This window comes from Barbus barbus (assembly GCF_936440315.1).
Source record: "Barbus barbus genome assembly, chromosome: 1".
NCBI classification, from domain to species: domain Eukaryota; kingdom Metazoa; phylum Chordata; class Actinopteri; order Cypriniformes; family Cyprinidae; genus Barbus; species Barbus barbus.
In genome coordinates this window covers 26,063,222-26,076,288 of record NC_136729.1, presented here as the reverse complement: position 1 = coordinate 26,076,288, position 13,067 = coordinate 26,063,222, and the positions used below count along the sequence as shown (strand labels likewise).

At 36.3% G+C, this 13,067-nt stretch overlaps 1 protein-coding gene across 2 annotated transcripts; it reads left to right on the top strand.

Moving 5' to 3' along the window:
* Positions 1-2,495: 2,495 nt before the first annotated feature.
* Positions 2,496-8,999, top strand: LOC306871483 (UPF0547 protein C16orf87 homolog). Of its 2 annotated transcripts, XM_079419450.1 has the most exons (5): positions 2,702-2,913; positions 3,641-3,734; positions 6,439-6,618; positions 7,766-7,852; positions 8,003-8,737. In XM_079419450.1, the coding sequence occupies exons 1-5, from the start codon at positions 2,848-2,850 to the stop codon at positions 8,119-8,121; spliced, it is 546 nt and encodes a 181-aa protein (XP_079275576.1). In that variant the 5' UTR covers positions 2,702-2,847; the 3' UTR covers positions 8,122-8,737. The 2 variants fall into 2 exon arrangements, with proteins under 2 accessions (XP_079275577.1, XP_079275576.1); XM_079419451.1 differs by lacking the exon at positions 7,766-7,852 and having other exon boundaries at positions 2,496-2,913; positions 8,003-8,999.
* Positions 9,000-13,067: the final 4,068 nt, after the last annotated feature.

Here is a 13,067-nt window from a genome sequence, read left to right as displayed (position 1 = left end):
TGTCATGGGGGTTGTAGTTCTCATGCTGCTGTTTGATCCACCTTCACCATTCACTGCGCTAAGAATAAAACTACAATACCCAGCGCTGTATGAGTAACCGCAGCGGAGGGGCGGAGACTTTCCCGTTGTCAGCACGATCAACACACAGGAGTGTGCAAAAAAAAAAAAAAGACTCTCTGACTATTCTGTTTTTTTTTTTTTTTTTTAACGATTTCCTTAAACATCTGGGTAGAGATAGGTATCAGATTAAACCTTGAAAAACTGAATACAATTTTTTGAAAACATTTTGTCCCATATTAATGAAATCCCCACCCCCAGTGTCATAGAACAGGAATCTTGTTTGCGTCTTTTGTATTTCATCACACTGAAGAGGGAGCAGACAGTATCATGAAATATTACACAATACATCTTAACCGTTCATTTTATATCTGTTATTTCATTTACTCGAAAAGATACTGTTTTGTTCATTTAAAACATAGTATTCTACTACATTTAAATATCTCATACATGCATTAATGTGGGTTTTATTTGGAAAGTATACACAAAGTCAAGTAGTCAAAGGCTGGAGTAGCCTAATGTTTCTGTAAACAGGATGAAATGCTGCCATCTGTTGGACACAAGGCTGTATCTCGATTATTTTATTATTATTGTTGTTGTTGTTGTTGTTATTATTATTTAGAATGCCTACCTCTCACTGGTAGAATACCATCTCTTTGCCATGTTGCTTTTTTATTATAATTCATAAGCTATTTTATAAGATATCAGGTAAAGAGTGGTTCATTTCTGACATGCAAGTGAAAACGTTTTAATATAACAAAAAGAAAGATTTCCCAGTTGTTCCCAAACAAGATTCCCTTTCAGTCCGATCGAAATTCAGATTTTCTCAGAAAACGTCAGTGACACCCTATGTACCAGTAGCCTGCATCATCTTGTGAGAGGTTAAAAGAGCAGCCTTGTGCTGCTGAACAATGACTTGTTTAGCATATGAAGAGGACATGAGATTCCCACAGTGCAACCAACAACCATGAAGTCTGCAGATCCACACATTTCTTTCTGTTTCAATAGGCACTCAGCAGAAGGCTTTAGTATTTAAAGTGATATGGACAAAATGCTACTTCTCTGCTGTAATTTCAAAACACTAAAGCAATCTATGCCGTGCAGTGTTTTGGGGTAATACTAACGGAGACTAAAATAATGATGAAAGAAATGCTTTCTGCAGACAGGACAGACTGGTAGAACTGTAAAATCTGCAGATGCTGTAATTTCATATTTGCATAAAATGGGAGGATTCTTTTTTGCCTTTTTCATTTTGCTTAAGCTTGTAATTAAGTATTTATATTATAAAATAAAACAGCCCTCTGATCATCTCTTAAATTTTTTTATTGTATTACAAACTAAACATATTCCTGTACACACTTTTCAAATGTTTTGAATGTTTTCAGATATATAAAAACCTATGTATAAAAAAAGTAGGTGGGGGTGGGGTTATGAGGAGCTGAGTTTTGTCCTTAACAACAGAACAAAAACATTTACTGAAAAACAAAAAGCAGAAGACATGTACAAAATGTGATTGCATTGTAAGCATCTGCTAAGAACATTAATAGGCCTATAATAATTGAGCTGAAGATGTTGTCTAACAGGAACATAAAGATATTGAAAAAGCTCAAATGAAAAAACAAGGCACATCTCTTCACAGCCTAATTATACAATGGCATTAATAAATAGCTTAGAGTTCTTATATCAAGGAAATGTGATATGTAACATGTATTATGTAATATGGACAAGTTTTAAGGCACAAATACTACTGACAAATATTTGAATCCTTATAGCTATGATCATTTTGCCAGGTTGTTGAAAATATTGTTCACAGAAATGTTTGTTGTTAAACAGTAATCTTTCCATGCTCATCTTGCACAACTAGTCATACTTTTACATTAAGATAAGAAAAGTCTGTTATTCTTGTGAATTTTGAAATGACGTTGTGCAAGCAAGCAACCTGTGAAAAAGAGATACTGATTTAGCCTAGAGCATACAAAAAATAATCTGTCCATTAAGGTTGGTGTTTCAGCCTCAGAGTAGGCTAGTTTACAAATCAATGTGAGGGAAAAAAAACTGTTTCATAATAGTGTTTTTAGTACAAGAAAGGGTAATACAGATTACAATGATAATCAAATGCTCTCACACACTTCCATACAAGCATTTACCGTTACACAATACAAGAACTCATAAAAATAAAAACAACATTAATCACATGTCCCTGTTAACTAAACAAATAAATAAATCAAATAAACATGGTGCCATTTATTGAGGTATCGTGTGTAAGGATTTTATAAATTATTAGTCTTAGATTTTTCAATGTTTTCGTCGCATCGAACAATTGTTTTCATCAAGCCATAATATTAAAAAGTGATAGCAGTGTCTCAACCAGCATATCTGTTTCACCTACATCAGCACTCATTGTTCTTCACCCACGTGACTGTCGTGCTGTAGTGCGCATGCTCCTTGAGTGCTTGATGCACAAAGGAAATATCCGGACCGCAGAATATTTATTATTGCCGTTCTCCCTCTCAAAGCTGCTGTTGTGACGCAACTTTATAATGTGTAAAAACCAAACAAATTGTGCTAGTGTTTGCGTTGCTAGCTGTGGGTCACGTGAGCTGGCAGGCAGGGGCAGAGCGAGCCTCTCCAGTCTCCAGCGCGCATGCGCAGCCTGCATCGAGCGATTGATGGTTGTGTGTGTCTGAGCTCCCGATCAGCTGCACTTCTCTGTGTGCTTTAGTGCAGCTGGAAGTTTTACAGTACGACCGCCGAGGTCAAGGGATATTATTGAAGCTCACCGTTATAAATATGTCTACAAACAAAGTGAAGAAAGTGAAAATGGCCACCAAATCATGCCCGGAGTGTGACCAACAGGTGAGGTGTTGTTTGTAAATGAATGATATATTTGTGTTTTTGCTCAAGTTCTCAATCGCCGGATTGTTATCTTTAGTATGGTGTGTGTGCTTTAATACGGTTAAGTTATTTATTATATCTGTGTGAGTTGCTACGTGATGTGAAATATAGTTTTCACATTTTTCTCGATTATATGGAAGTGATTTTGTTGATATTACGTGTCGTATCACATAATAAGCCACAGAGTTTGGTTTCCATTTTATTTAGACGATGTAAACGTGCAAGGCTGTTAAAGGATATCCAGCTTGCTGCATTGAAACAATTACATTTCATAGTTTTCATTCAGTCTGTTTTCGCCTCGTTTAATTTCACGAATAAGGCTGATCTCTGCGATTAAACCGCTTATAAATTTGCACGTTATTATCTAAAGCCTTCAACCACTTCTAATGATGGTAAAATGATATATTGATGCTGGTTTTGACATATAAACGATTAATTGTTATTGTTTATGTTGCCCTTGAACAAACATAACTCACGTCATTGCAGACCATTTCATAAGACTGTATTTTGTGTCAGTTTTTCCCCTCTCAAAGGATACATCAGTGTTGTCTTTATAAGGCACTCCATATTTATCGACTCCTAATAGTGAAGTGTTCTTCCTCAAGTGTTGTGAAATATTTAGTCAGTCATTGTACATACATTTCAGTGTGTACTGAAGTTCATTGAGTTCTCTTTCTGTTTCTCTCAGATTCCTGTGGCTTGTAAATCCTGTCCTTGTGGCTACATCTTCATAAGCCGAAAGCTTCTCAATGCTAAATTAAATGAGAGGTCTCCAGTAATGGGTAAATAATGCATCTTTTAGATGTTTTATGCATCTGAAAACCCCATGTATTTATCATTCCTATATTATGTCATGCTAAATTATGTACTGTTAAAATATTTATCAAGTGGCCTTTAGCGAGATGTAATGTGACTGTTGATCTGGAAAGTGACTGCTGAGGAATTGATGTTTAAAATTCATTCAATGGAATGTAATTCCAGATATTAATCAGCTAACTTTTCTGTCCCACTGAAAAATGAAAACTTGCTCAATTCATTGCTTTAATATCTACCCATATGAGTTGGCCACAGTTAGCCTTTGTCTTCAGGCTATACTTGTGAGTCACGTTGATGGGAAAAAAAAAAAAAACTTTTTTTTGGTTAATGTACATACTGTCGGTATGTGTTGTACTCTTTGGGCTAGTGAATGGAAATAAATAGCAGGCAAGTTTCCAGTCAGCAGGATGCGTTGAGAATACTGAAATGAGTGGTGCAGTGATGGCTGTTTGCTAAGAGAGATGGAGGAAGGGCAAACTAATTCCTGTCTGAAAAGCTTGTTCCTGCCGCGTCTCTCTCTCCACCCCCTTATCAAGAAACTAGTCACAGTATTTCAGTTGACTCATTTTTATGATACATCAAATCATGTAGAATGATAAGAGGCCAGCTTGGGTTGTCATGATCTTGTTAAAATGTGACAACTGTGTGGATTATAGTGTGAGCACATTTCAGTGTGCAGTTTTTTCACAATAATTTGGTAAACTTGTGATTTTAAAATGATTCGTTTGATTTCTGCTATTTGGAATTCATATTTAAGCACTAATATCAGGTTTTGGGTCAGTCATGAGTATTATATTTATAAGCAAGAAAACAATGTCTCATTGTGTACATATCAAATAGGCAGATAGTCTCAAGCATGCTGAAGTTTTATTTTTATTGTTCAAAGCCCAGCTGGCGTATGCATTGCATTTTTTGGCTGCGCAGGCTCAGTCTGTGATTGTTACATTGAGTTATGACTGGAATGCTCCGCACAAATGTTCTTTGTTTAAATGTTTCACCGTGGTGTGACGTATACGTTGGTTTCCCCAGTTCTCCACATTTTTATATTTTTATGTACAAATCATTCTAAGCTTTCTGCAAGTCACATAAGGAATTAATTTGTGAATATGTGGAGGGTGTGAGCTTCTACTTGTATTCTATTATTTGAAGGGTGTAGCCATAGTTTCTTCTGAACGAAACATTTCCATTTTAGCAGAAGTATTTATTCAGGGCTTACCCTGCACTCTGCTAGGAATAATGTGCTCAATTTGAAATAGGACAGACTTTACTTAGATTGCCTTGCCTGCCCTTGCATGGCTTGCTTCTTGGAAAGAGAATTTTAACTCAGAATTAAAAAATGTATTTAATTTAAAATTTTAAATGAAAGCGTAAAAAATGGTGTTGTTTGCAACATGAAACAAGACAAATGTGATATTGGTATCAAATTTATAGCCAAGCTTTCCAGATATTTTACAATAATATTCACACATGATGCAACCCCGTCTTCATGATTGTGGCATAGTTGTGAAGAAGTTACGCAGTGTTAATTAGCTGTAGAACAGAGCTCTTCTTGTTAGTGCAGGTTATTGACAGCCAGGGCCTGGATTCCTGAGTTAATGTGCAGTCGTACAGCAGGTCTGTAAAGGGAGTGAGCAGAAGAAGATCTTATCACAACGTTTAGAATCGAATGGCTGCCATGGAAGCACTTGATTATATAAGTATCTCAAATATCTGTTGGGGGACAGAAGGTTGCCAATAGAGATTCACAGAACTGAGTTACACTGAGATTATTAAATCATCAATCATTCCAGGGCTTGATTATTGTAAGTATATGTGATCAATTATTTTTGGAAAGTTGACATGCTGTACTTCATAAAAAAATATTTCAAACGGCATGTTTCTAATTATTTTTATAATTAAAAAACAATATATAAATGTATTATTCTTTTTATAAATGCAACTTTTAACTCATTATTTGAGAGGCTACATGGAGTATGTGTATTCAAATGAATTTGTCACACCAAAATAAATGAGCGAACAATGAAAAAAATGTTAAGAAACATAATGTGTAATAAACAGTTATGTAATAAAAATGCTGGAAAAAGTCATAACACTTAATATATACAATTTCCTTTATACATTTAGAGCAAAAATATATAATGATTTAAAAAAAACACCCCCTGTCATTTCTTTTTACATTTAATATCCTTGGCAAATTATGTATAGAATTGGCCAAATTCTGTATGTAGGCTATTTCTCTTTAAAAAGCTTTCAATATATTATTTTTATTCTGGTGTAGTCACTCATATGAGCTCTCTTCACACAGGGTTGCTAGAGTCTGTTACTAATGACGTTTACTTGAAGCCTGAAGAGTCTATAAATAAAACTCCCTCAGAGAGACGCAGGCCTACTTCCTTTAGTAATGAGCTCTTAATACTCTTATTGTAGCTCTGCATCTGGCTGTACTTTTTACTTCATTTGCTGATTTGCATGTGGACCCACAGACCCTCTTTTATCTTTTCAGTCTGTCAATAATGGTTGGGGGATGGGTTTAAAGACCATGTGAGGAAAACGAGAGCTGCTGTTTGTGTTAAAACTGTTTATGAGATGGTGTGGCTAGTTTGTATATCTAGAATAATGAATGTATCAACACCAATTACTGTATATTATAACCTTTTGATTGTGTTTCAGACAAATTGGACGCAAAGAGAAGACGAACAGAAAGAATTAGAAAAGAGAAGATAAACTTAACATCTACCAGTGATATGGAAAATAGGAGGCGACCCCGTTCCAACAGTCAGTCAGATCCAATCCGCAGAGGAAGAGGCAGACCGAAAACTGTTGGACTGAAGAAGCAGGAGGAAGAAAAAGGTAATGTGCTGCTCCCACATGTCTGGGGAACAGTAATCATTATAGATTTATGGTCACTATAAACATTAACATAAACAAATGTCGATATCCAGGGCGACTTTATTGCTGTTATTTTTTCATTTGCATTTATTGGAAGAGATTCTTGTAATTTATATGCTAAGATACAGACTAATACAAGTGAAACCAACAAATTTCTTTGGATATTTGAATATGGATATAAACAAAAGTGCTTCGTTAAACTGACAAAAAGGGTTGTTGCTTTGAAAAGTGCTTTTGTCAATGTTTGCTTAGTTATCTCAATGAAAGCATTATGAATGAGTGTGCTTTGATGGGTTCTTGCAAATAATGTTTGAAAACCGGTTTCTTTCCTGTTTTTGCAAACACCTTTTTTCACATTATTGATGTGACATATATTTTCAGTGTCTGTCACTGTTTCTATTATTTTATTCTGTTTGTGTCTGTATTTTCTCAATTTGCGTCATCCAAAAAAGGTTCTGCTCTTTTTTTTCCTCTCCGTTTCAGAGTTTAAATGCGTCTTAGCATTTCAAATATCTTAAGTATTAATAAATATTGTACAGAAGTTGCTGTAATACTGGGTTAGGAAATGAAAGATGTTGATGTATGTTCTCACGTCTGCAGCGTCTGGCCAAGAGGAGGTATAAAACAATACTAGCAGCATTTGATGGTGTTAATTGTGTCTTGGAGTCCAGAAGCCGGTGCCAAGACCTACCTACCACCCCTATCCTCAAACTGACCTTCACTCTCATCATGCCCCTCTCTGATTTCACACTCCACCTAGAGATTTGTGTTTATTTACATTTGCATTTAGAATAAAGCCCCTCTTTGGCATGTCACCACTGATTGCACGGCATCTGCCACACCTAGCTGTAAAACAAATAGTGTCTCATATTAAATAAAACTGTGTTGAGCAACCCTCGTATGTTTTAGATAAAGCTTTTTTTTTTTTTTTTTAAATGACAACAGATGACCATATCTCAATGGACACTTGGAAATTCAGCAGCCATCAGGGTGGCATGTGGTTCATTGTACTGTTTCCAAATGTACAGCTTTCATATTGTGGATTAATGATTTACGCACATGGTTCTTTCTTTACACTCTGCTGAATAAATCATTGCCTGGTTGGAAGCTTCTATGCATTATCAGCTCTTCTATGAGGGAGCGACGATTTTCATTTCACTGCAAATCTGCTGTGCTTTTCACTTTAAACAAAGAGGTCAGTTAAATTACATTAGTATAAAGTTCAGCCCTTTTGGTAGTTGAATTGTGCTTTGTGTCCTATAATAAATTGGCACAATTCCCTGTTGATAACAAACAAGTCATGGTTGTTTTTGTAATGACTTTTTTATTTTATTTTCTTTTACAGAAAAACAGGAAAAGGAGGTTGACATTTATGCCAACCTCTCCGATGAGAAGGCTTTTGTGTTCTCGGTGGCCTTGGCTGAGATTAACCGCAAAATTCTGGGCCAGAGACTCATCCTGTAGCAGGCGTTGGAAACAATTGCAGCTAAAACTCAGGACTCTTACTACGTGGCTGTGTGGATGTCTGTGTAAAAGCGGGTGGGGAAACTCTGACCTGGAAAGGCTTAAACCCCTGCCTGTGTGGCCGAAGCTCAGTGGTGCTACCGTGAATTGGGATTTCAGACGCCCGGTTTGTGTATGAGGGGAAAAATGACTGTTATCCTTCACATGAGTGAGAAGTGTAGTAATCATTAGTGGTGTAGGATTCTATTTTATTGACAATTTTATGGAATGTATTAAATGTTGCTACCAGTCGTTTCTTAAAATTTCAAGCTGTTTATTGGGGAACAGTGGGTTCTCCAGAAGAGTGCAAATTATGACTGGCGCCATTATTCAGACTTGTAAGTGGATCTGTACCAATATTTGTTTATTTAGGTGCCAGTGAGCCATATTTCAAAAGTAACCTGGAGCTGAACCCAAGGAAATGCCGGATTAATGGTTATTTATTATGCCTCAACCACCTTAATTTAAGTGCGTATTTTATTTTTCCATTTTGGTATTGTTTTATGAATGGTAACAGCGTACATGTGTAATATTCATCCTGTATAAATATATATTAAATTCAATTGCATTCAAACTCTGTTTTATTTTTAGTGGAAGTTAATTGCAACCATTCCTTCTCATACGTCATCTGCCCTTTTTTTTAAAGATGGATTTGGAGCAAGAAAAATGCCTATGGCAACTCTCGTCGAGAGTTCATATTTCAGCTGTCTTCTAAAGCTGTACTCAAAACTCAACCATTTTGTTTCAGTTCTTCACAGTCAATATTTCACCATGAACAAGCTGAACCAGACTCAAATGTGTTTAATAAAATACACAAGGAGTGTCTTGGTTTTTAAATGAAAATGTTAACTTTGGTATTTATGTAGCATTATTGTTTACAAAGAGCCCAGACCCTTTTAGAACATGTATTTATTTATTTCCACCATCAGTTCGGATTGTGTTCGCTTCCCTTGGAGAGCAGCTGCCGCAGACGGTCTTTTTTTCCAAAGCTTCATCACCAAGCAACAAGCTCACCTCAGAGAATCCAGTGTGCTGGTTTCCACAGAGATGATGGATAACTGGCTCTATATTCCCTTTTAAATTTGTCACTGACTTGCCCCCAGCAGCCTTAGTGATTCTCAAAGGGCATATTTAATGAATAATTTTGTGCCTACTTAACAGTACAGTATGACTCTATAATCAATATATTCTACCTTCCTGCAGACATTAACACATAGAAAAGGTGAAATATTTTTTTAGCTGCTTCAGCTGTTTACATGCTGTATTTCACAGGCAACATATGACTTGTAAACAGATGCCATGACCTTTGTTTTGTGTTAAAAGGTTGCTAGGTGAATTCTTAGTAAATGGAAAACATCCAAATTTGGTTGCTAAATTAATTTCACAAAGAATTACAAGGCTTTTATGGCAGTTTTTATGTTCACATTAACAAACACTATCAAACTGTTATTTATGGGTAGGTTTAGCTTCCCCTGTTGAACAAGAAAAACAAGGTATGTATTCTGTTGTTGCTCTCGATAAAAAGAAGGGATCAAAGTTAATAGAGAAACCAAGACAAAGGGGCCAAAGGAATTATTCATGGGAGTAAGAAAAAAAGAGCCTGAAAAATAAAATTTGGTTATGAGTAAAAGTCTCTGCACACTGAGTCCGAAATTTTCGCATGCGTTTTTTCGCATTCGCAATCTTAAAAATTCGTCACGCACAGAGACCTTGCACACTGAGTCCGATGCGTTTTAATGAATCCGTTGCGAAAAAATTCGCAAAACTATACAAAATGTCTTTAAGTAGCGAGGATGATTTTGTTGTCCTCTCTATTTTTAAAAAAAGAAAAAGGAAATATTGGGTCCATCCAATCCTTAGATTGCGCAGAGAGGAAGGAGAGTTTCACCTCCTTATCAAAGAGCAGCGGGATTATCTCGAGAGATTCAAAGTTTATTTCAGGATGTCAATGCCTCAGTTTGATACTTTGCTAGCGATACTGAATCCACATAATAAAAAGACCACCAATTTCCGTGAACCAATTTATCCTGAACAGAGACTGTCTGAGGTATGGACACACACACACACCCACCGAACTGCGGCATCGGAAAGGTGCGCGCCAGGCATAAAAAATAGGCTACAGCAGTTCTTTATATTCTGTATTCCGCAATTTGTTTGTCATAAAGTGCTCTGTGCTGCAAGACGAAGTGTATTAATTTGTCTGACACTGTTTTGGATTTTGGCTTTCGCTTGTACGGTGGCTCTGAATGGTCAAAACACCTTCTCAAAGCATCTCAAAATGCTTTATACGGATGCGAAAAACGCAAAAAATCGAACCCGATCCGAATTTTTTTTTTGACGGACGAAAATTTCGGAGGCAGTGTGCAAAAGTGATTGACAAAACGTGAGGTCGTATTTATTTTTCAACGTGCGAAAATTTCGGACGAAAAATTCGGACCCAGTGTGCAATGGCCTTAACTATATGAGGTGTAACAACAAAAATGCAAATATGGAGCAGAAACTATGCAACTTTATAGACAATAAGGTGAGTCAGGTGAAGAGATAGACGCTGCATTTATCTTAATATACAGTGCCCTCCAAAAGTACTGGAACAGGTGAGGTTTGAGGTGTGTTACTTAGCACACCATGGTTTCTTTCTTCCTCAGGAGATTCCAAATGGTTGTACTTGCTATTGCCAGTGTTTGTGCAATGGTTTGATTGATTTTTCATCTTCTCTCAGCTTCACAATTGCTTGTTTTTCACCCATAGACACCTCTCTGGTTTTCATGTTGGTTACACGTCTAACTAACTATAAATGCAGTCTGCACGAATCTGAAACTGAGCGCAGACATTCAGTGCTATGTATTGTTTGAATAATCAATTAATAGGACACACCAGGGCAACAAAACACACCTGTCAGTCACATGTTCCAATACTTCTGGTAACATGAAAAATGGGTGGGTTCAAACAAAAGGTGCTATCTTCTAAATTGTGTATCAGATCCAGATGAAGATACCTGTAAATAAAAGCTGTAATGTTAATCTCTCATCTCATATTCATATTTTGATGTCAAACCCAAATGTTTACAGTCTACAGCAAAAATAAAGGAATTGGCCTTACTGTTCCAATACTTGTACATGTCACAAGAGTTGTTGAGGGGTTTCCCACTTTGAGTAGCTGCATTTGCATTTGTTTGCCACCTTCAGTCAACGACAGTCTAACAGCTGTTAACAGCTTTTGTTCTTTGGGAGCTAAGCCTTTACAAAAACCAACATGATTCATTCATTTCGTTTAACAGTAGTTTGTGGCGAATAACTCTAGAGGGGATTTTTGCTTGTGGCAGTGTTTTCCTGTGTGATTATTAAAAGGCGGAAACGGTTATATCTTGTTAAGTTTCAGTGACATGATGATGTGATGAGTCACTGGACAGTGAGTGTTTTTAGTCTGAATGGTTTTGGGGTCAACGGCAGATGGCGTGTCTTTCTGTGGTGGAGGTGATGAGGGCCTGATCTTATTTGGCACTTGCTAAAGCTCCCAGTGGACATCTTCAGCATGAATCACAATCTCTGGCACTTTGCCTGGAGGATAGGAATAAAACAGATTCACTAGGTTAGGGAAATGGAGAAGCTGAATAATATTCCATCTAAATAAAATGATTATTTGAGTGCTTGGAAGTATGCAGACGAGATATTTCCTCAAAATATTTCTTTAGTCTTGGCTTCTGCTGTGTGTGTCATGAGTTTGTATTTAGTTTTTTTATACAACTGTTTAATGATGCATGGCTCAAGCCTTGGATCTTATAACACACAAAGCTTGATGAAAGGAAAACCAGACAAAAAACTGCTACATTTGTGCATTTGAATGTTAAGCCTAAATCCTAAGAATTTGTTGTACTTTTCCCACATAAAACCTTTTCAATTCTGTTAAAAAAAATCATAATGTTCTATTTTTTTTGTTTAGTTTTTTTTTAAAGCCAAGGCTTTTTTAAAACATTAGTGTCTTTGACAAACAAACACAAAATACATGAATGAACTGGAGTACATATCCTCTGCTGTCTGTTAGAACACACATAATTTAAATGCTATTGAGATGACACCCTCTTTCTGGAAACACTGTTCAGATGTTTTGTGTGGCTTGAAAACCATTTGAGTTGTTGATGGAAACTCAGAGTGAATCACAGGCTCTGGTTTCTTGCCTAAAGATGCATGTGGAATAAAACAGAACCCTGCATTTATAGCATTTGTATCAAATAGCTCAATGTTTTATGGCATTTGGATGGCTTGGTTTTATTCTCAGTTAACCTATAAGTGGCAATCTCTTTATTAACCACTAGATCGCAGCCAAACCATAATCCTCCACTATTTATAGTAGGCTACCCAACTACTGTTTCATATAACATCAACAGAAACTCATTGCTTCAGTTCTCAAGCAGATTGAGGAAGAAATGTATAATGTAGAGCCAGAAATGCAGAAAACAGTCGCCCTATAGCAACAAGATGAACACTTCTTTTCATTTGGAGACTCTTATATCAAAGGTTTAGGGTTTTAAACATTTATTAACATTAAAAATTTAGGTGTAGTAACTGTTTTGATTTACAAGATGGTGGATGCTAGCAATTCTAAGTAACACTAATAAACAATGTAACCAATAATTTACAGTGGTAACCATAGTTCCCGCCAAAATCCAGTGATAGTTTAGCAATACTCCATCCAAAAATTCTCTCATCATTTATTTGCCTCATGTTGTCCCAGATGACTTTTCTTTCTTCAGATGAGCACAAACTTTGTGTTAGCCATCTCTGTTAATGTGTGTAAGAAATGGGTGTGTAGGAAAAACACATTTTTTACAACAGCACTTAGTTTAAAAAAATAGAAAATATTAGTATTTTTCCTATACTCACGTAAGGTTTTACTTCAGAAGTCGATTA